This window comes from Aspergillus ambiguus (assembly GCF_047715705.1).
Source record: "Aspergillus ambiguus strain CBS 117.58 unplaced genomic scaffold BDV59scaffold_34, whole genome shotgun sequence".
NCBI classification, from domain to species: Eukaryota; Fungi; Ascomycota; class Eurotiomycetes; order Eurotiales; family Aspergillaceae; genus Aspergillus; species Aspergillus ambiguus.
Genome location: NW_027395547.1, coordinates 194,322 through 215,381, shown reverse-complemented (window position 1 = coordinate 215,381; position 21,060 = coordinate 194,322). Strand labels below are relative to the sequence as shown.

Sequence of the window (21,060 nt, the reverse complement as noted above, 5' to 3'; positions counted from 1 at the left end):
TCAATAGCTGACAGCGTCTCGAAGCCACGTGAAGTTTCTTACTACTCTCGCCAGGAGTATAATGTTTTGCCCTGTATTCCTCAGGTGACCCCTGATCCACATGTGCAGGAAACAATAGAGTCCCTTTAATTGGATCCAATACGTATTGAAGGTTCTTTGAACCATGGAAACTTATATCTTCGGCGAAGCCGCTTGGTCATAGCATCAACTTCCCGGTACTTAACTTTCGACATTTCAAGGTCTACTCAAGTTTTTCTAGACCGCAAGAAAATACCGGGCCGCCCATTGTCATTGAAACTCGCCACCTGCGCAGTTTTAGCTGTAGGGGATTTCTTAGACAAGCTCGATCATAACAAGGAAGCGATGAGATGGCGTAGTTTGGGTATTTTGTAGTCGGGAATGGGGGCGTTATTTGACATTATAGTTCAGAGCCAAAGGCAGCCGGGTTATCTTCTGTTTATTTCCCAATAATATACTCTGCAGTACGTAATATAATGACTTATGCACTGCTAATTCACATCTATTCGCTGTAGAAAGCTCAGTCTAGATGACTTTAGTTACCAGCATGACGAGAAAGCGAGGTTGGATCCACGTGACGTGAGCATGTTGATACCAATTTTCCCCTCTTACAAGTTCTGCCTCTCAAAGTTGTCAATCGAACAGTCTCGGTCTTTGCGACTTGATATATCTTTCAATCGGGGTCCGAAATTTGGTGGGTAGAGAGGGCCTACTAACAGCGCAAGATATGAGGATCCCCCGGGTGTGTTAATATGGCACCATTGTAAGAAGAGTGCAGTATATAGAAATACGCAATGTTTTTTTACGCCATCTCATTGTAACCTAGTTCATCTCTAACAGCTTGATCGAGGAGCTGGACCAGGAATGACACGAACTCCCACGCCCATTTACAGGGTATACCTGAACCCTGGTGTTCCCTCAATTGCAAGCTCATTCTGTCTCTGTCGCACATTTTTCCGTGCCATTGAGATGGTTGTAATGCAGACGGACACTATGGTCAGGCCAGCTGCAATCAAACACGTACAGAGCCCAGGCCTGACGATGACTGTTAGTCAATTCTAATTACTCCCATGCCAGAAAAATATCAAGTAGTATACTGACCGATAGTGTGGTTTATCTTGGTTCCGGAAAACTAGGCTCCCAATGACACCACCGACACCTCCTGCTCCTACGATGAGAGCAGAACCAAATGCCCTTCGCCACTGACCAGTGATGTTATTGGATTGGTAGGTCAAAGAAGCTGGGAGGTTGGCCGTGCAACTTCCAACGAGTATAAAGGCACCAAAGAACCGCACTGAATTGCTCTCAGCGAAGCCCAACACAGCGACACCAACTATCTCTAGGAGAGAATTAAATATGATGATGGGCCCTCGGGATTTATACTTATCGGAGAGCCAGCTCTCCGCAAATCCGAGGATAGCACCGAAGATGTAGCACTTGATATTATTAGTCGCCGACGATAAAAACGGAGGCATGTCAGCTTACAGGAGCTGTAAGCGTCTGAGACATGGCTACGGAGAAACCGAGGCCTTCTCTTAGGACGATCGGCAGGAAGTAGGCCACGGCATAGCTGTATATCCGTAAGTACGTGCGATAACTGCTGCCTGAGAAAGGAACTCACATTACTACCGCCGTCATTGCAAAATTCAGGGTGAACAGCCATCCTTTCCAATCATAAACATTCTTGAGATAGTCATTTAACTTGAACGGAGTGACATGGGCATCTCCACGATCTTTCTCAACCCTGTCGATCATGATGTCAATTTCGCGGTCAGTCAGAAACCATCGCGTACGTCTAGCATCCTCGGGGAAATCGACGATAAAAATGAACCCGATAAGTCCGACGAGAACGGTGAGGATTCCTTCCATGATGAAGATCCACCTCCAGCCCGCTTTGCCATCCACACCGTCCATTTGTTGCAACTAAGGTTTGTTAACATCTCAGATCGTCCATGGAATGATGGGCGAGATGCTTAGAACCTGGTACTTACTCCATATGCAAGAATTCCTCCAAATCCGCTGAGTGCACTCCCAAGGAGGTAGAAGAGAGCTAGACGCTTGGCCGTCTCATGTCGAACATACCAAGTTCCAATAAGAAAAACGCAGCTGGGGAAAAATCCCGCCTCCAATAGACCCAATGCGCAGCGGAGCCCAACAAGTGCTTTCCAGTCGTTTATCAGCCCGAATCCAACCATCACCAGTCCCCAGGCAACAGTAAGACCTCCAAGGAACATCCGCGGCCCGACCTTCCGCGCTATCACAGTCATGGGGGGCTGGAACAGCGTATAGAAAGGGAAGAATGTGACGACCATGGTAGACTGATGTAAATCCAAGGTCGTAAGTCTCATTTTCAGCTGAATCTGGAATTGGATCCACTTGGACGTACATAATGATTTCCAGTGAGATCAATATCATTTCCCATGCCGGCAACAACGCTGCACAATAGGTAGTTAGCCAGTCGACAGCCTTGGGGTGTGGTTTGATGTTATATCTTGGAGGACTTACGCATTCGCCAAGTTCGTCCGGTCTATTTGGCAGACGGTGTACATAATTGCGACCACCACGCAGAGTCTTGCGTCGACTTTCCATTTGATCTGTTTAACGGTTGCTTCATCGTATTCAATTGAGGAACTGGAAGACTGTAGCCCAGGACTAGACTCTTTTTCAGCACTTTCCATTCCTTCTGAAATGGAAGAGACTTCCTCGACCGTCTGAGTACCCATTTTGCTCTTATTGTAAATATCTCCTGATAGGGCTAATATATGTACGGAACCTCAACGCCACGGACATGACCATGCTGAATATTTATACAGATGTGTGGCAAAAGTAGCGCCTGGGCACTCGCTTCTCAGTTACCTCATGCATCTATTGCTAAAGACATCCAGCAGATGTCTGGGGACCCCAGACATCGCGGGGAGCATTGCGGGGACCTCTCACTGCCTAGCCGACGGGTTCGAGCTTAAAGGAATCAAGAAGACGGCTTTGTATATAGGGATAGTCGAATTGGAATGTAGATAGCAATTGCTTAAACGGCTGATAAGACCTTGGCAGCGGCCTGTGTATTGCTGTTTGGGTTCATTCAACCTAAAAAAATGCAATATTTAATGAAGTAGACCCATATCATGAAAACGACACCACTCGTGTATATCACCTAGAATTGAACGCTGCTCGAAGAGTTCTGGATTTGAGTATAGGCCAATGGTGGGGGAGAGCCTATTACAAGCCGGTAAGCCAAATGAAGGTCAACGACGGTCTCATCTTGGCCATCCTTCTATTTACACCCCCGCATTCTGTGCGCTGCAAGTTCCAAGTCAAGGGTCGGCTAAGCAAGTTATACTTTTTGCATATAGGCTTCTCGAGATCAAGTCCCCGTTCAGGCGCAGTACCGGCGTGGGCCTGGTCTAGACAAGGATCAACATATATCATTTCGTTGCAACACTAATGCCGGACCTGGCAGGTATAGAACCCTTACGCTCAGGTATTAGGGTGTAGATTGAGCCACTATATAGAGCAAATAATTGCAGTTTGTCTTGTGTACGAATTTAGTAATGGATGCAAAATCCGAGGGCCTTCGGACCGAGGATGACATGAGTTCAAGACAAGTGTACAATGCATGTCCAAAAAGAGAACTAAGAAGGGTGGAATTAATGAATCCAACTAATGGACCCATCGGTGACATTTCCTTGGTCTGCTGCCGAGATGTTCTGGCCGTATCTGTGAGCTGGAGTTCTAGGACAATACGGCACGCCATCATGGCTACCCTCACTAACCGCCCCCTATGGCATGCTGTTGCAAGCTAGTCAGACCCAAGACACGGCTCGTAGAATGAACTTATGTACCCTTCTTTCTCATTATAACAAAACACACACTACCAGCGCATGGAGGAGCAGAAAAACTATTGGAGGTATCGTATGTGGTAACTTGGTATATATATATACATTAATCACAGACGGAATTCCGCTAAACCTCTTGTATGAAGATGCCACTAATTTTTCTTCTTCTTCGCAAGTCGCTTTTGGGCTCGAATATCTTTCTTCATACGAGAATCCACGATCTTGTACTTGCCCTTCACCCCACGTGGACGACCAGAGATACCCCTGTTGTTTCCCTTGGCGACGACCAGCTTCACCTGCTGCTTGGGCTTCTTCTTAGTCGCTCTGCTCATCAATCTCGAGATCGCCTGGGACTTGTCTCGTTCACTCATGGTTTCGTCGTCTGCAAGCAAGGCCGACTTCTTGCGCAACTTCTCGAGTCTCTGCGCCGCCTTCATCTTCTTGCGGCCCTTCGCCTCCATCACCTTCTTGATGGGTCGAGCATTGATGGCTCGCAGCTTCTCCTTGATTGCTTCAGAAGCCTGCTTGGTGATTGGCCGATTCATTCTGCTATGTTTGTTTTCATCATCGAGGAACCAGTCTGGGAGGCCGTCCATATCACGGAACGAGTACCGGTTGAATCCATCATCAACGACATCCTGAGACTTCTTCTCTCCGGTAGCCATTTGTTGAGCCAAGGCCATTGCTTCGGCAGTGATGATATCAATATCTAGTAGAGAGATGTTAGCATTCGATGATAGCGACTGACGGACGTCACTGAACATACCAAGTTGGCCATTCTTTTTAAGCGGATCTTTCCGCTCCTCAGGCTCATCATCCCAAGAATCATCGTCCTCTTCTTTGGGTTCTTTTGCACTCTTCTTTGCCGCAGGAGCCGGGACACTGGGCATTTCAGTATCGCTATCATCTTTCGCATCATCCTGTTCCTCTTCCTCTTCCTCTTCGTCCTCGACATCATCGACATCTTCCAGCCCCTGGAACACGTCTTGGTCGAAGAACAAAGCGGCATTGTTGGACAGGCCCTCTGCCTTGGGAGGGGCTTTTGGAGCGGAGGGTGTGGTTGTAGACTCCTCGTCATCTGAATCGCCACTTTCCTTACCAGAGTCAGAAAATCCATCCCATTCTTCAGCTTCATAGTCCTTCCTGGCTTTTTTAGCCCGCAACTTTGTATCGCGATCCTCTCTGCGATCCTGGTATTGCTCATACAAGTTGTCGAGCTCGCGTTCCAACCGATCGCCTTCCTCATCGCTCTCTTCATCTTCGGACTCGGAAGTAGACTCCTCGCTTTCACTCTCCACATTAACCTCCTTGCCGGAAGCAATCGCTTCTCTAGCACCTTCTCTGTCCACGCGCTTGAGCGAGAATGTGGAGTCGCCTCCAAGGGGGCCCTGTTCCATACCGATATCCATGGGAGTCGTCATGTGCATTTGCATCCGAACAATCTCCTTGCGCTTCTTTTCGTTTTCCTTTCTCCTCTCTTTCTTCTTTTGCGAGCTTTCCTTCTCCTTTAGCCGATAAAGCTCTTCCTGAATGGCCAATTCGTCATCCATGGGAGCAATCTCAGCAACCTCCTCGGGCTCATCTTTCTTAGTCTGGCCGCCTTTCTTCACCACGAGGCCAAATTTCTCCCGAACCTTCAGACGCCACCTAAGGAGATTGCGGAATTCTTTCTTACCGAGGACCTTCAAATCCTCACAGCATTTGCGAATCTCGGGGGTAGTTTCCTCCAGACGGTCCAACGTAGCCAAAGCGATATCTCCGCCGGGGAGCTGTTGGAAGCTTAGCTTGTTGCATGTGCCCAGGATGGCGATCGGGTCGGTGGTGTTGATGAACTCCGTGACGGGGATCTCCTTGAACTGGGTCCAATCGCCCTCCTCGTAACCTTCTCTCTTGCGCTTCTTCTTCTCGGGGTTGAAGACGCGGGCCTCGTTGTTCGGAGTAGGGTCTGCCAATTCCGCAAAAACGTGCTTCGGATCAAGGAATTTCGGGTCGAGATGCTTGGGTGCCTTGAAGCCACGGCAGACAACGAAGATTTCCGCAGAGACATTTCTCGAAGACGGCGGCTTGGTAGCCTCTACCGAAGTGAAGAGCTGCTTGAAAACCCACAGCAAGGGGTTGTAGTCCTTCGAGCGGAAAACCTTGGTGACAAAGGTTCCGCCCTCGACCAAAAACTCCGTAGCCAACTTCATTGACTGCAAGACCAGCTCCGCCTGCGAGAACGCGTCCTGGACCCACGCTGTACCAACGTTCGGGGCACCATCGTGAAGCACCGTATCCGCTTTCCAGGTCTTCAGGTGTTGTCTAATCGTAGCGCGGCATTTTTCGGTCGTAATGTCACTTTGGAAGGAGATCACTCGAGGAATAGGTTTAATAGGGGCAAGGTCAACACCGACGATGATACTCTGGGCTGGCATGCATTCTGCGGCTACTTGACACCACGACTATTTCACCGTTAGAAGATGAGACGCGGTGGGGGTAACGGCAAAACCTACACCGGGGGCGGCGCAAAGATCCAGCAGAACTTTGCTCTTTTCCAAGAACCCATACTTCTTATTCAACTGGATAAGCTTGAAGGCAGCACGAGCTCTGTACCCCTTTTCTTTGGCAAGGCGATACCACTTATCCAAACGCCCTTTTCCGTGCTATATACAGTCGGTCAGTATGCAGATTCTGCGCAAGCGAAGGAAGGATCAGGATTGCGCACCTTTTTCTGGATCGCCATTTTGACGACTGGACGGTCGAGGGAGGCTCGACAAGTCCCGGGAAGCACAAAAGAGCGTGGGTGAGACGGAGGGTGTTGGTGGAAAAAGAGATATTCGATTGTATGCGGGAAAGAAAAAAAGTTATCGGCGCATGGATCCGCCCAGACTTTCCCTTTTTTTTTTGCCCATGGCGGTGCACCGCACCAGCCACATTTATGCCCCAGGCCGCAACGGGTGACAAAGGCGGTGAGACATGTGACGAACATGTGATGTGATATCATGGGAGTCCAATCGATAAGCCCGCCAGTGCAGCGTGGCTGACCTCTGTACATCTTCAACACTTGTCTTCCTCTCCTTCAGATCTTAGCGGATTAGAGGTTATCCCACAATTCTTCAAGTCTGTCTTTCCGTCCTCTGGTAATGTCTTTCTTCCCATATCCATGGCGCCCTCGGGATCTCGCAAGAGCGTGAAGCTCAGCCCGTCAGGCGCCGATGATGGGGCTGGATCGCCCTCCGCTGGCATAGACCGATCGGCCCCAGCGAAGCGAGCAGCGACGGTGGTGAGTCTTGAATAGTTACCACTCCTTTGCACGAATAACTCGCAAACTGTATGATGGCTGGGCTCGACGTTGCTGATTATTCGACTTCCTCCTAGAATTGGTACCCAGGCGTCTGGTCCGCCTCTAGATCATCGAAAGCGGCCCCTATTACCGAGGTTGCCCGTGAGAGCATTTCGGTCCCTAAAAGCGCACCAGCACCAGACTTGACCTCTTCTTCAACCCCCCAACTATCCAAACAACAGCGCAGTCCTTCCCTGCAGCTCACTAGGAAGGCGGGCGCGTCGAGCCGCTCGCTTCCAGCGGACGCTACCACTACCAAAATCAACATCGCCTCGGACGGTACCTCTTCGTCCTCAGCTGTGGACCATCAGCCAGCCCCTGATGGATCAGCGTCAGATACAGACTCCAAAGAGGCACCAGACGATTCCACAGGTCATGATATCGAGCAAGAACAGCAACGAGAAGGAGAACAAGTAAACCCTACTCCAGAAACCGCCGATACCGACACCAACTCTTTACCACAAGTACCGTCAACGTCATCCACAGCCCAGCCAAGCGGATGGTTGGCGTGGATCTATCCCTGGACCGCATCTGACAAGGTTACTACAACAGAGCCTCCGCAACCCCCTAACGCGGAGCCACACGGCGAGACGCAGCATTCGAAAGAGGACGGCCCGGCCAAAGAGGCTATCGAAGAGCCAGTCCCACAAACCTCTATTGAATCAGCGAACGAGAATACAGTTTCGGAAGACGAACCCCCCGATCAGGCTGGCCAAGACGACTCGTCAAAGAAGACCGGAATCCCAGAGACCTCAGAAGTTTCTCCGACTTCACAAAAACGGTCGTGGTTACAAATGTGGTACGGTGCCCCATCTGGAAAGGGTGTTGAACCACCCAAGATTGGGACACCTACAATGGATAAACATGCACCTGCGACAGACGCGACGACCTCATCAGATCAGCGTGTCGAAGAAGATGTGAGTGCTGAGAATCGCCAGCAGAGTGACCACCAGGCTGTCGATCAGAGTACAACACCTACTAAAAGTACCAAACCCTCTGGCTGGTCATTCTGGTTCAAAGAGCCGCCACAGGACCCGTCCAAAGCGAAAGCCCAAAATGCGCAGACGGTTGAAGTCTCCGTAGCTGGGGAGCCATCTTCTAAGAAGCTGAAGGAAGAGCCCGTGCCGGATACTGAACGCAAAGTTGAGGCAGGGAAAGCAATGACAGTGAAGCTTAAATCGGCCAAGAGCAGCTCTGCATTGCCTGACAAGCTCCCACCTGCAACAGAAACTGCTAACATTACCCCTGAAACCACCGCTTCCAAGCACCTGCAGAGGATATTGCCAAACCAAGTTCTTCCACTTTTCAAAGACACATTTGCTCTCGAAGAGAAGCCTTCATTTCTCCAGTCAATTGGCCGGTTTCTTCACTACAACAAGGAGTCAAACAACAAGCATGTATATATGATTCGGGATCCACCGCACATCAAACGCGCATTGGCTATCGGGGTCCATGGATATTTTCCTGCGCCTTTGATTCGCAGTGTTCTTGGTCAGCCGACCGGAACATCTATCCGGTTTTCCAACATGGCCGCTGACGCTATACGGAAATGGACGGAGGATCATGGATACCAATGCGATATCGAAAAGATAGCCCTGGAGGGAGAGGGTCGGATTGCTGAACGAGTGGACCTGCTCTGGAAGCTCCTGCTCAATTGGATGGAAGAGATAAGAAAAGCGGATTTCATCCTCGTCGCATGCCACAGTCAAGGAGTGCCTGTGGCAATCATGTTGGTTGCGAAATTGATCGCATTCGGATGTCTGAATGCTACACGTGTTGGAGTGTGTGCTATGGCTGGCGTTAACCTGGGTCCGTTCCACGACTACCGATCTCGATGGATCAGTGGCTCTGCCGGAGAACTATTCGAATTCGCGCTTCCTTACAGCCAAGTCTCGAAGGACTACGAAGCAGCCCTGAAGACATCTGTTGATTTCGGAGTCCGAATATCTTACATCGGAAGCATCGACGATCAGTTGGTTTCTTTGGAGGTACATATCCTTCCCCATGCTCCTCAAAGCTTGCTAACTTCGGTTCGTGCGGCATAGTCGTCCTTGTTCTCGCCTGTTACGCACCCATATATTTACCGCGCCGTATTTGTCGATGGCCGGGTTCATGCCCCAAGTTTGTATGTCACATTAACTCCCTTATACCTCATCCTCAGGGCTGATAGCTATCGACAGCCTCTCACACCTAGTCGGGTTTGCTCTCAAGCTCCGTAACCTGGGTATCTCAGACCACGGTCTAATCCGAGAGTTGAGCTCTCCACTAGCCGGCAGCCTTTACACAGGCGATGGCCACTCTCGTCTGTATGATGACGAGGCCGTCTACCGGTACGTATATTGTCAGAAACCCGAATCGAGAACCCTTCGACCGAAATCAGCGGGCAGGATTCTGCGAGCCGTGGCCAACATGTGCTCCATAATCCTTTGTTCTGCCGTACAGTTCTAACGACCTTCCAGGCTAGCGATCGAGTTCGCGCTAGAAACGTCTAACGTTCCCAGCGCCCCAGTTAACATCAGACGAGCGCTCCCTTCTCCAGTAAATCCCTATATTCTACCATTCGCGATGCGAGGCCTTCTCGAAGAGGAATACGTCAGGCGAGAGTTATACGACGAAACCATGGAGCTATTACGTCAATTCGACAATTGGAAGCCGACCAGCAAGGTCCTTAAAGATGTCAAGTTCCGCCTGGAGGGGATACGGTCGAAACTTTAGTTGGGTTTCCAATCCTTGCGTAGAAATGAGCCGTCGGTGTTGTGCTTCTACAGAGATATGTTTCATTGTTCAAGATTAGAGCGTCTGCCGCGAACAGCATTTGACCATTATTTTTGTTCTCGTCCAGATGATGCACACGCCGGTTTACTGGTCTGGATTTATGTGATGCTATGTCCTGGCATTAAAAGGCTGTTAGATTAAATACTAGTTCCGGAGATATACCAAAAAACCCTCCCTATTGATGACTGGGATAGAATAACCTACGGTCCCTCGCATTAACGCAAAAATCGTGCCAACATCGACAGTTGTTTACGCGGAGAATCTTGGAAACAATTCGTCATAGATTGCAAAGAGAAACAATCGAGCCGCCCATCGCTAAGTAGCTTACTAGAACCGAGAATAAGACAGAATGGCTAGAGAACCCGCCCAAGCATATACTGGATCTCAACTGGCTTTTAACAGACTCCGTGAAACATGCGCTTCCAGCGCTCTTGCTTAATACCGAGTAGAGATATACGAAAGAACTGCAAGGAGAAGAGAGAAGTAGATTGGGGAACCGCAATTAATAATCCCGAGACGCACGCACTTCTAAGCATCAGGAAACGCTGTGTGGTATGCACCTTCAATCTCGTCTGCGACCTTGTCAGTAAATTTCCTGCAGCACGGATAATACAAAACGGGAAATAATGAACAGGCGCGCACCTCTCATTCCGTCCAACGCTTCGAAGGCGATGGCGTAGTTCGACACCGTGGCGATAATCCGCTCCAGCCCCTGTCGCAGTTCCTCGATGAGTCGCGAGGACGGGTCGTTGGCGTCCTTGTTCCCGGCGTCGGGAGACATTTGCTTTTCAACGCGGGCCTTGTAGTAGATCATCAGCATGGCGTAACTGCCCTGCATGAGGCAGCATGCAAAGGAGGGCATGGTGCGCGGTAGCTGTATTGGGTGCTGGAGCAGTTGGAGGCCTTGTTGGGTCTTGTTCGCGTCGTAAATCGGCTGCGGCAGGGGCAGGCTGGCGAACATGCGGGAGATGAGAAGCGACGCGCGGAGACAGACCTTCGCGGAGTGCTGGCTGGAGTAGGGGAAGCCGCCGGTGAATGAGTATTGGGACATGGACTGGTACTCTGACGAGGTGGAGGAGGCGGATGTAGAGGACGGGGTGAATTCGCACGACGGCTGCTGCTGCTGGAAGGGCTCGAGGCCGCCGCATCCGCATTGGATGTTGGTGATGCCGGCTTGGGCCTTGCTGGAGTTCTTGGCCTGGTCGTTGGCGATGGCGTTGGCGGCGGTCAGATCGCAATGTTTCTTGATGAAGATGGGGATGTCGGAGAAGGCGCGGAAACGGTGTGTTTTGATTTGTGCACTGGATGAGGAATTAGTTACTGGTGGCAGATGTCTCTTTGGGGGAAAACCCCTCGCGTACCTGGACAGTTTTATTCGAGAGATTGCACGGATGCTTTGCGACGTGATGTATTCCATGTCGTCGCCGCAGTTCACGGCTTGGGGGATGACTGGGAGGAGATTCGATTGCGCTAACGCAGAGCTAGCCCAGACGTCCAGCTGCTGCATGCGCTCGTAGATGTAGTGGAAGTTGGTCCGGGTCGCAATGCATTTGTTCAAGTCGATGATGAACTGGGTCGCCGAGACTAAGACTTGTTGGGCTTGCATCAATACAGCCCATCCCTGCGGTGCGAGTCAGAAAAGTTGTTCTTGTTATGGAGTGTTTTCAAGGGCGCCTACGTCGGGATCTGCAGAAAAACGCGGGTATGGCGTGACGAACTGGGGATCATTCGCTACTATAGAAAGCGGCTGTTAGACGAAGCGTTAGCCAAGTACTCAGAAGACAATTCCATAGTTTTGTAGGGAAGGACTAACCGTAGTGCTAACAATCGAACCCTGGAGAACGCAATAGTACTATGGAGGACAATCAGAGGTGGTCACGACGATTGAGAAAGGTATAATTACCGTCATCCACCAGGCTCGCCTTCGGGCCTCTGCAAAATCGTCGTACTCTTCACCGAGAGCATGCAGCGACATATCCAATGCGATTGCGAGTGCTTGCCCCGCACGGTATCGCATCTTCAGGAGATTCCCTCGCTGGTTGTACTCGTATATGGAAAGGACTAGTAAAGCAAGGATGCTTTCCAGCTCCACTGGAGTACGGGCATGAAATGGCTGTCGATCGATCAGAGGACGCTCGGTCGAGAGCGCATGTGAGGGGTCCGTGGACGATGCCTGGAGCTCGCAATCGGACTCGATGGCGGAATTGGCCATCTGGGCAAAGGTCTGCGCGTACGTCCGGCGTCGCACGACGGAAAGCGGCAACGACGATTCTGGATCATTCGGATGCGGTATAAGGGCTAAGATGGCGGATAATGCAAGACTGAGTGGAGAGCGAGGACGGTAGAGCAGGACTGGCTCATCCGTGGGGGAGTCCGAGAAGGAACCAGCACCGTCCAAAGGTCGATCTGGCGATGCTGGGGATACTCGAGGTGGGAGGATGGGGAAGTAATGATGGATGAAGTCGTAATAGGCATTCAGTCTGGACAGGTTAGACCGGAGGGCGACAATCTCGGCCATGATGGGACAGAACCTACATGTCTTGTTCCGTACCGTATGTCCGGACTAACGATTGACATGGCGTGGTCGACGGTGAAGGCGTTGGTTCCATCTGAACCGCGTTATGGGCGCCATTACTCGGCACAAATAGATCCGCAAACATGGTGTGAACATCGGACGAGAAGTCTAGACTTCTTAGGCCGGCGCCGGGGATAGATAGGACATCGATTTGGCCAAACATGCCCGAAGCTCCGCGAGGTTAGAAATGGACCCTCTCGAGATAGATTGAAGTCACATACAGTCTTCGAAGCCCCCGGTGGCCGAGGTGATTGTCGGTGGCTCCGCATCTTGAGGGACAATTAATTCTGCCGGAGAAGCTTTCTTCTTCTTCCTTGGGCCACCCCGTTTACTAGGCAAGTAAGAGCAGTTCTTCTTCTTGCTGAGACACTTTCGCCGGGTTCCAGAGTATTTAGCATCAGTCCGGCTTATGGATTGAACGAGGTAATATTGGGGAGTACAGTAGGGACGGGACGTTCTATTAGGAGGCATAGGCGACAGGAGAAGTAGAGGGTTGATAGTGAAGGAGACGAAGGAATACCTACATTGGAGCAAGGGTCTTGACCGTCACAGCGAGTCCTCGATGCACGACTGTCCACACTCCCTGTCAGTCTGGGATATAGTAGCGGTGGTTTCGACAATGATATCACCCGCCAGGGAACAAGACACTCGGAGCTCCTTACCAAGACAAACAGGCTACTTTGACCGGCGGTTTTGCAAATTTCTTCCGAACCACAGTGGGCCTGGAGGTCCTAGGCTGTGTAACTGCTGTAATGCCATCGGGATGATGGGGTTGGTGGAAGTCCTCAAATCCCATGGCGGGTTGAGGGGGGAAAGAGACCGGTAGTGGGTTCAGTGACAGTAGAAGGACGAACCAAGATGTCTCTCGGCTAGATTGAATCCCCAGGGCCGCCGCAAGACCAAAAGGAAAGTATGCGTAGTGATAGTAGTGTCCTCCGTCATCCACCGACGTCAAGGAGAATTTTCGGGGTTTACCTGGGCATTACTACTGGGGGGTGGGGAGGCGAAAAAAAATAAAAAAATCCGTTTAGAAAAATATCAAATAAAAAAAGTTCAAGAAAAAAGAAGCTTAGGTAGACGAGGGAAGTTCGAACCGGCCGCATACAAGGAACAAGGTCCCCTGGGGGAACAAGCAACAAAACGGGATTTGCCTTCTGAGGAGCGCAAAAGTGGTATTAATGGAGACCCGAAGGCGTGGTCTGATATACCAGCGTCGAAAAGCTGGGGGAGCTAATCCATCCTGAGGGCGCGGATCAAATCCCGAACGGACAGCGGTCGGGGTTTGCTTTCTCTCTCAGACAAGCACAGTGGCGTCCGATTGGCGATGATTAGTCAAAAAGCATGCTGGGTCCCCTGGAGCCACCGGACGGATAAGAACGATGAAGATCTTCAGTTCGCGACGGACTTTTTGGGTAGGAGGGGCTGGATGTGCGCAAGATCCGGCGTGCATCCGCCATGTAATCGTATAATGTCCCGGAGTCGTGCTGCTGGATGCTGTTTCCTGTGTACTTGATTCGGGTGGATTGAACTTCAGGTTCGTCGACCTGAAATCCCGCAGGGTCACGTGGGGACCCGGCAGAACGGTCCTGTCTGTTTGTTTATTATGTGCATTGGTCCTCGACAGAAGTACGGGGTATACACCAGAGGAGTCGCCTCGGCGGTCAAGAATACGCTCGTCCGCTGGTCTGTCATGTTATCATTCCCCATCCTCCGTCGTCGATCCCGGAATCCATCTCAGCAGAGGGCTGACGGTCAGGTAAGGGTTGATCCGTACGCCTCTGTCGATGGCATCATAGTCGTGCGTATGATACCTCCAACTCCCTCCCTGGGTAAACTCATCTTTCTCCCTCTATCTTCCTCAACTCTCACCTAGGGCCTTCCAAAGGCAACCTGCGAGGACGATGCGCAAAAGGGGGAAGAAATTAGGCAACGGTTTGAAACAGAGTTGGGGGCCAGGCGAATCGGGGCACGCGCATAACTTCTATGCAACCAGCAACGGCCGCCTCAAACCTCTCGGCCTCTCAGCCATATGGAATGAGAGGATGATTGTCATGAATCATCATCTAGTGCAGCTGCGCCAGGGATAGGTGGGCCTCAGATCAAGATCTGATCAAATGAATCGCCAAAACGTCAGCCGTTAGAGTTTGGCTTGGAGGATCCATCGCAGGTGAGTGCTAGTTTACATTCATACATATGATACATGGGGCATCATCCATCATTGCAAGGATCTTAGTTCACTATCTCAAGTACAGAGTGCGAACGAAAAAATTGATTTCTTCACTTGCCATTCCTCCCCATTACCTAGTATGTGTATGTACAACTTGTATGGACATTCGTATACTCATGATTGGTTGCTCACCCATTATTTTGTCTTACCCATCCCATCGCGCTTCTGAGAATGCCCCTTTCGCCCCATCCATGCATTAGGAACCGCCCTGCATTAAAAATGATCCACGACGACACGATTTCCAAGAAGGATCAGAATGCAGACCCCGGGGAAATGCACTCAAGAGGAGAAAGTAATGTCGGTCAAGCTGATGCCCGATACCCGCTTCACACTGCCCCAGACGCTCTTGGGAATCTGAAAAGGGAGCTTGTGTCCCCTGAGCTGTTGGTCGATCAACCACATACCGACGACGAACTCCTCCCGGGTCAGAAGCCCTATCTTCTGCTCATCGACGAGGTCCCAGACCTGTTCTAAAACATGGAGCGGCAGACGACTTCTGGTCCAGATGTCACGGACCACCACCTTTGCAACCATCTCCGCCGCTTTCGGTGGGTACCGAATCGGTGGCCTTCCCTGTGCAGACAGATACCGCTCAACTTGAGCGGCGGTGGGTACATGTAAGCCTTTGTTCGCAGCCCAAACCCCTTCGTACCGTTTGCGCGCCTTCTCCGAAATCTCAGCACGCCATCTTTTCCGATCCCCCTCGTGGTGCTTGTGCGGATGCTTATGCGGGAGCAATCGGTGGTGTCGATGATCTTGCCTGATTTCTTCCTGGATTTTGATTGGGCCACGCAGCGTATGTTTTAGAGGGCTGGAAGGCGGGTCTTTGACGCCCGTTTGGGGATGCAAGGCGGAGCGGTTTCCAGCCCGCCTCTGGGGTGGAGGGGGTGGAGGGGATTTTCTTGCGGAGGAGGCCCGCGAGGACGCCAACGATGATGCCACGATTGCATCCGACAGAGCCTCTTCTTCCATGCTTGCGTAGTCATTGACTAAGCTGGAGTTACTATTATTTTGTGCCCGCCCGTAAAGGGACGACGAGCTCGGGCTTGAAGTCCGCGAGGGAGTCCTGGTCTCATTTAGCATCCCCCGGTGACTTCTTGGGTCTCTTGGGGCCATAGGCGTGTTGCTAGACCGTGGGGGCAGTGCCGGACTCTGTCCCTTGGTGAGCATGGGAAGGGTGGCGGATGCATTGGGGGCGCGGGGACTCGGTGACGAGACATTGTCGATCCGCTTGATGTCTTCAGTATGGGGTTCCACAGGAACTGATGTTGACACTTTAGGGGGTGTTGCACCCGTTCGAGATGTTGGAAGCACAGGACGAGGTTTAGTCGCAGCCAGCTGCGAAGGGCTTGGGGTTGTAGCTGTCGGTTTCCGTTGGATATGTTCGTTGTCGAGAGACGCGTTCTTGCCTTCGTTTGAGAGCCCATCATGTGATTTAATAGAAGAGGTCTCAGTATCCCGGCGTTCTGGAACGTCTAGCAGTGCAGATGGCCTCCCAGGCTGAGATTTAGGTTTCAGATCGCTTTTATCCCGATTGGTGCTGTTGGTTATGAATGCAGTTGGTTTGCGACTGGGAACGGGAGGCTTTCCCCCTGGCAGTCGTGCCGCCACACCTCGCTCGGAGGGATGGGGTGAGCTGGCTGTTGCTTTTTTCCGGCCTGCGGTTTCCGATAATGTCGAAACAGTGGATGGTTCAGAATGCTTTGCGAATATGCCTATCTTATCCTTGACAGAGCCGACTTCCGGGAGAACATCGGGGTCAGCCGACGGCGCCAGCTTCTGGTCATCGTGATTAACGTCGACATCTCGCCGAACTCCATGAACTCCCCGTGAATCTGATAACACGGCGGGTTTCGGGGTGTGAGCATGGAAGGCCGTGGCAGCGCCTTTGACGGCTACATGATTGCCTGACGAATGGGGAGCTACCCGCTGGCTCAGGGCGGGTGTTGGGCTCGCCATTCATAGGACCCGCCTAGGATGTCGAACGCAATCTACTGCGTATAAGGAAGAGAAACCGCGTCGTAGGTCAGCCTCGTGCTAGACTTGGCGAGTATAATGACGATCTGAGCGAACGAGATGATCATGCCATGGTTCGTCAGTAACTAACAGCTCGGGCCGTGGGGAGAAGAAAACACGCAGGCGGATTGCAGTTGCGGGACGCTAAGGAGAATTGGGTTAACGTCATTTGCCGCTGTTGTCTTATTCAGCATGAGGATCAAGACCGTAGGAGTGATAATGCAGCATTTGGCACCTAGTGATAGAATTATAATAAATTATCTAGGGATGATATACGTAGTGAGGAACAAAAAAAAAATACTATGGATGTTATTTGTAAATAATAATGGCAGACTGTATAAGGATAATATTTGCAACTACCCGATCATTTAACCGAACTTATGCGGGGAATTCTCCCGGTCTGCCTTCCAATCATCACATCAGTCCACTTCTTCGTCTCCTCCAGAACCTCGTGTATTCCCCGCTTCGGGTTCCTGCTTGGTACGGCGAACTAAGCCCTTTACCCCAGGGCCACTTGGACAAGCAGCGCCAGAGAAAATTTAGATCGACCCTCGAAGTTCTTTCCACTTCCTCGCCTGTTCGACCCCATTGAATCCCCATCATGACCAGCTCGTCTCACTCTTGATCATGCTTGGACCTCTCTTCCCAATCCTCTCGACCGCTGGTCCCCACTGCTAGCTGCGATGCTGAAATTCCATGGCGCGTTGTGTCCAGGAAATCCCTCCATGAGACACCATGGCGCTGGAAACGAGCGACGCTGGCCCAGGTAAGATTAACCATCCGCCCCGCTTTCCTATCGTCAGTCCAACGGTGGACCCTTCCTCTTTTCTCTCGGGGAACATGAGAAGAGTTCATAGATCAATGTCTAACTGCGTGAGGATTAGAGGCTGTAAACCCCCTTGAAGCTGACGGTGCACCCAAGATCGACAGTCCGGGTGAGGATCGTGGATTCCAACCCAGTCTGTCCTCCGGTCAAACCACGTGTTCAGTCTGTCAGAGTACTTTCAGAAGGCCCGAGCACCTGAAGCGTCACTTCCGGAGCCATACCAAGGAGAAACCGTTCGAGTGTACACAGTGTGGTCGTCATTTTTCCAGGACGTATGTATATCTCGCCTGCCCCAACTCCGACGACTGACCGTGTTGGCTAGCGACACCCTCCATCGCCACGAGTTAAGCCATCATACCGTGGGCTCGGATGGTGGTAAAGACCGCACGCATAGGATAACGGTCAAGACGTTTCGAGCATGTTTCAAATGCGCAGTCGCGCGTGTGCGATGCAGTGGAGGAGCTCCATGCGCTCGGTGTGAGAGTCGGTCGTTGGAATGCCAGTACCCCACAGAGCGACGCTCTAAAGCCAAAGGGCGGAAAGATACATCTCAGATTTCATTCTCGACTAGAAACGATGCGCACGATGAGCAACTCTCTCGACGGGATCCTTCTCCTTCAGCCCCCGATGGTGATGGGAGTGTCGTCCAACCGCCGCCCCAGGTGCCCGGTTACGAAATCGGCCAATTCCAGGTTCAATTGCCCAGTCTAAACGCCTCCAATGTCTCTGCCAGATCCTCATCTGGGACTAATCCCCAGGGGTATAGCGAATTATCTGGAAAAGAACACCAAGGAGCCCATCAGGATCTCAAAGTCGCCACACCCTCTGACCCTACTAGACTGCCCCTGCATTCATACGAAGAAACGAATGCCATTCCATCATACCCTCGAGCATCTACTTCGAATGTTCGGGGCACTTTCTCCAACGACCAGGATTCTGACCCTAGCCTTGAACTACGGAAACACCTAGAAGCAGCGAACCAGGAAGCGGATACCAACGCCACAGCAACGAACAATCGACAATCCCAACTCCCATTTTCTCAGACTTTCCTTGATCATGCAGCACTCTCCACAATCAACTGGCTCCCCAATAACGACTTGTTGCTCGGCACAATTAATGATGCCTCCGTCTCATCCGGCTTCCCGTCGCAGCCATTCCCAGCAGAGTCTTCTCCCAGTTCTTTGGGCCCGACCACGCTATTCAGCCCTGTCTTCAATCATTCCATCAGTGAGGATATCGCTCGGATCCAACGCGGATACTCAGGCACGAATGGCGTTTCTTCTTCCCGCAGCATCGATCAAACATTTCCGACCCCAGAGGCCAACCATAACAACAAGCGCTCTGCAGATAATGAGCACATCCCTAGCGCACGGTTTTCAAAATATCAGCGGAAAGCAACACTTTCGGGAAGTAGTACTAGGAAGTCTGACAGTCCTCTTTTGCGTATACAGAAAGAAGACGCAGACCCACGCTTCTTATTCCCCATGATCGAAGAGCCAGCTACAGATGCGGAGCTTGAGAAGGAAACTGCTGGCTCCTTCAGGGTAGAAAGAGGAACATACGATAATATATACCAGTGCTTTCGTCGTTTGTGCTGTGCCGAGAACTCCTTCTACTCGAAATTTGAGTCTGCGACTTTTCCAACTGCGAGGACGTTGTCGGTCTTTGTCGCGAAATTCTTCATCTGTTTCCAGCCAGTCTATCCCATCCTCCACCGTCCGACCTTCAACCCCAACACCTGCCATTGGTTAGTGACCTTGGCAGTGTCGGCGATAGGCTGTCAATATGCTGGGTTAAATGAACAGAATAAATATGCTCAGGCATTTCACGAGCTCCTTCGACGGGCCATCAATGTCGAGGTAAAGATGATCCGAAGTTGGCTGGATCCTCGACTGACAAATCATTTAGAAGGAAAAATATCGACTGGACCGAACACCGCTCTGGCTTCTTCAGGCAGTCCTTCTTAATTGTATCGGGCTGTTCCATGGAAGCAGCGAGCGATGTGGTGTTTCTGCCTTCAGTAGCTTCGGGGACTTGGTGAACTTTACGATGGGAGAAAGACTCTTGGGTCCATCGGATAGTACGCTGTCGTGCGAAACATCGCTGGAGCGACAATGGACACTCTGGATTGAAGACGAAATAAAAAGACGAACAGGGTATCTAGTCTGGGTACGGCATTCTCCCCAAGCTCCGGTCATCCTACTAATGAGTTCACTAGCTTGTGGATTCAACGCTAGCATATCATTTCGATAGTCGGCCATTTCTTTGCCTAGATGACGGCCAAGCCACCCTCCCTGCCCACGAAGCTCTTTGGGAAGCTAAATCAGCTGCGGCATGGAAGCAGCTGTTCGATGAGACACCAGGTATGTAAGCCGTAGATATCCTACCTGTCTTTTCTCATTTCAAGCTGACAAGATCGTCACAGCAAAGGAGAACCAGTCCCTATATGATGCAACTGTTACGATGTATATCGAAAAGAATCTTGTGCCTGGAGCTGGAGAATTCAGCCAGGTTTTAATCATCCATGCGCTGTATCGTCGAATGTGGGAAGTGGGTGATTACTTTCGTCGTCCATTGTCGTTTTGGAATCCGACGGCCAAAAAGCTATCTCGTGAATCTGCGATCCCGTCTGGATCTGTATGGTTACCGGGAATCCCCTCCTACTCAAAGTGGCGTAACAGCGCATGCGATTGCTTAGATATTCTGCATTGGTCAGCAAACAGCACGATCGCCAAAGCAGCCGGTCTCGAGCATCCCCCTGTCTTACACCTGCATGAAGCCCGACTTATCTTACTTTCCCCATTCCGTGAGATTCGCACATTGGCTACGTCGCTGGCGACGAATAGAATCCACTGGGATGACCGATACGAGACGATTGAATGGCATTATATACTGCGTTGGATGAAGAACGACCAGTACAAAGCTCGTTTGGCAATATTGCACTCCGGAAACACCTTATGGCATGTGCGCCGATATGTGGCCAACACATTCCACGAGCCTGTAGCCGTTTTTCTTGCCACTCTTACGCTCTGGGCCTACGGTCTGTGTAATGCTGAGGTATTCCCAGACGCGAGCGCCGCCATACATGGGCCGAAAGCACCCGCTACTATCCAACTGGATATCCCCTGTGATGACCAGTTGGTTCAGATGTTTGTGCGTGAAGGACACCGGATGGTGGGGAAAGTTACTGGCGTCGGGGATATTTGCGGGCCTTATGGGCCAGAGAGGATCCTCAAAATGGGCTGTGAGACGCTTGTTAATCTCAGTTCGTGGGGTATCTCGAGAAGACTTGCCGGGATTCTAACAGAGCTTGTCGAGTTATCGTCCCAACAGTGACGGAACTCCAGGATCACGTCGACTGTGTACTCGGACTCGGGCTTTCTGCTGCTTGAGAGGATTTACGTAGTTCCATGTGAATAGATGTATCTCTTGTATAATAATACTCTTAAGAAGGCGGCGTTGGTCTCA

At 51.1% G+C, this 21,060-nt stretch overlaps 6 protein-coding genes across 6 annotated transcripts; 2 read left to right on the top strand and 4 right to left on the bottom strand.

Annotated features, from left to right (window-relative positions):
• Positions 1-905: 905 nt before the first annotated feature.
• On the bottom strand, positions 906-2,741 carry BDV59DRAFT_195159 (major facilitator superfamily domain-containing protein; the record flags this gene model as incomplete). The annotated part of the gene is made up of 7 exons (XM_073692505.1): positions 906-1,053; positions 1,120-1,454; positions 1,504-1,588; positions 1,640-1,941; positions 2,010-2,361; positions 2,524-2,657; positions 2,718-2,741. 7 exons carry the CDS (start codon positions 2,739-2,741, stop codon positions 906-908), a joined length of 1,380 nt encoding a protein of 459 aa, XP_073544988.1.
• A 1,179-nt stretch (positions 2,742-3,920) lies between these two features.
• On the bottom strand, positions 3,921-6,670 carry spb1 (rRNA methyltransferase spb1). The gene is made up of 4 exons (XM_073690789.1): positions 6,556-6,670; positions 6,344-6,493; positions 4,618-6,292; positions 3,921-4,560 (listed from the first exon to the last, which is right to left on the bottom strand). The coding sequence occupies exons 1-4, from the start codon at positions 6,571-6,573 to the stop codon at positions 4,004-4,006; spliced, it is 2,400 nt and encodes a 799-aa protein (XP_073544987.1). The 5' UTR covers positions 6,574-6,670; the 3' UTR covers positions 3,921-4,003.
• Positions 6,671-6,874: 204 nt separating this feature from the next.
• On the top strand, positions 6,875-10,117 carry BDV59DRAFT_185078 (uncharacterized protein). The gene is made up of 5 exons (XM_073690788.1): positions 6,875-7,113; positions 7,209-9,161; positions 9,219-9,298; positions 9,354-9,503; positions 9,633-10,117. Exons 1-5 carry the CDS (start codon positions 6,994-6,996, stop codon positions 9,886-9,888), a joined length of 2,559 nt encoding a protein of 852 aa, XP_073544986.1. The 5' UTR covers positions 6,875-6,993; the 3' UTR covers positions 9,889-10,117.
• On the bottom strand, positions 10,040-13,746 carry BDV59DRAFT_185075 (uncharacterized protein). Its single transcript, XM_073690787.1, has 11 exons — positions 13,186-13,746; positions 13,048-13,093; positions 12,745-12,892; positions 12,484-12,694; positions 11,852-12,428; positions 11,762-11,800; positions 11,627-11,695; positions 11,310-11,569; positions 10,591-11,249; positions 10,153-10,520; positions 10,040-10,063 (listed from the first exon to the last, which is right to left on the bottom strand). The coding sequence occupies exons 1-10, from the start codon at positions 13,317-13,319 to the stop codon at positions 10,477-10,479; spliced, it is 2,187 nt and encodes a 728-aa protein (XP_073544985.1). The 5' UTR covers positions 13,320-13,746; the 3' UTR covers positions 10,040-10,063; positions 10,153-10,476.
• A 979-nt stretch (positions 13,747-14,725) lies between these two features.
• On the bottom strand, positions 14,726-16,863 carry irs4. Its single transcript, XM_073690786.1, has one exon. It carries the CDS (start codon positions 16,707-16,709, stop codon positions 15,030-15,032), a length of 1,680 nt encoding a protein of 559 aa, XP_073544984.1. The 5' UTR covers positions 16,710-16,863; the 3' UTR covers positions 14,726-15,029.
• Positions 16,864-17,188: 325 nt separating this feature from the next.
• Positions 17,189-21,047, top strand: BDV59DRAFT_185071 (putative C2H2 transcription factor). The gene is made up of 6 exons (XM_073690785.1): positions 17,189-17,532; positions 17,651-17,864; positions 17,915-19,451; positions 19,501-19,761; positions 19,811-19,955; positions 20,018-21,047. Exons 1-6 carry the CDS (start codon positions 17,502-17,504, stop codon positions 20,926-20,928), a joined length of 3,099 nt encoding a protein of 1,032 aa, XP_073544983.1. The 5' UTR covers positions 17,189-17,501; the 3' UTR covers positions 20,929-21,047.
• Positions 21,048-21,060: the final 13 nt, after the last annotated feature.

What these genes read in the sequence shown, in the direction of transcription:
- spb1 (XM_073690789.1), bottom strand. An exon ending in ATCTTTGCGCCGCCCCCGGT is followed by an intron (nt 6,293 to 6,343) that starts GTAGGTTTTGCC and finishes ACGGTGAAATAG; the next exon opens with TCGTGGTGTCAAGTAGCCGC. An exon ending in TAAAAAGAATGGCCAACTTG is followed by an intron (nt 4,561 to 4,617) that starts GTATGTTCAGTG and finishes TCTCTCTACTAG; the next exon opens with ATATTGATATCATCACTGCC.
- BDV59DRAFT_185078 (XM_073690788.1), top strand. Translation starts at nt 6,994, where the DNA reads ATGGCGCCCTCGGGATCTCGCAAGAGCGTGAAGCTCAGCCCGTCAGGC. An exon ending in CGAAGCGAGCAGCGACGGTG is followed by an intron (nt 7,114 to 7,208) that starts GTGAGTCTTGAA and finishes ACTTCCTCCTAG; the next exon opens with AATTGGTACCCAGGCGTCTG. An exon ending in ATCAGTTGGTTTCTTTGGAG is followed by an intron (nt 9,162 to 9,218) that starts GTACATATCCTT and finishes CGTGCGGCATAG; the next exon opens with TCGTCCTTGTTCTCGCCTGT.
- BDV59DRAFT_185075 (XM_073690787.1), bottom strand. Translation starts at nt 13,319, where the DNA reads ATGGGATTTGAGGACTTCCACCAACCCCATCATCCCGATGGCATTACA. An exon ending in CACCGGGGGCTTCGAAGACT is followed by an intron (nt 12,695 to 12,744) that starts GTATGTGACTTC and finishes AACCTCGCGGAG; the next exon opens with CTTCGGGCATGTTTGGCCAA. An exon ending in TACGGTACGGAACAAGACAT is followed by an intron (nt 12,429 to 12,483) that starts GTAGGTTCTGTC and finishes TAACCTGTCCAG; the next exon opens with ACTGAATGCCTATTACGACT.
- irs4 (XM_073690786.1), bottom strand. Translation starts at nt 16,709, where the DNA reads ATGGCGAGCCCAACACCCGCCCTGAGCCAGCGGGTAGCTCCCCATTCG.
- BDV59DRAFT_185071 (XM_073690785.1), top strand. Translation starts at nt 17,502, where the DNA reads ATGGCGCTGGAAACGAGCGACGCTGGCCCAG. An exon ending in AACGAGCGACGCTGGCCCAG is followed by an intron (nt 17,533 to 17,650) that starts GTAAGATTAACC and finishes CGTGAGGATTAG; the next exon opens with AGGCTGTAAACCCCCTTGAA. An exon ending in GGTCGTCATTTTTCCAGGAC is followed by an intron (nt 17,865 to 17,914) that starts GTATGTATATCT and finishes CGTGTTGGCTAG; the next exon opens with CGACACCCTCCATCGCCACG.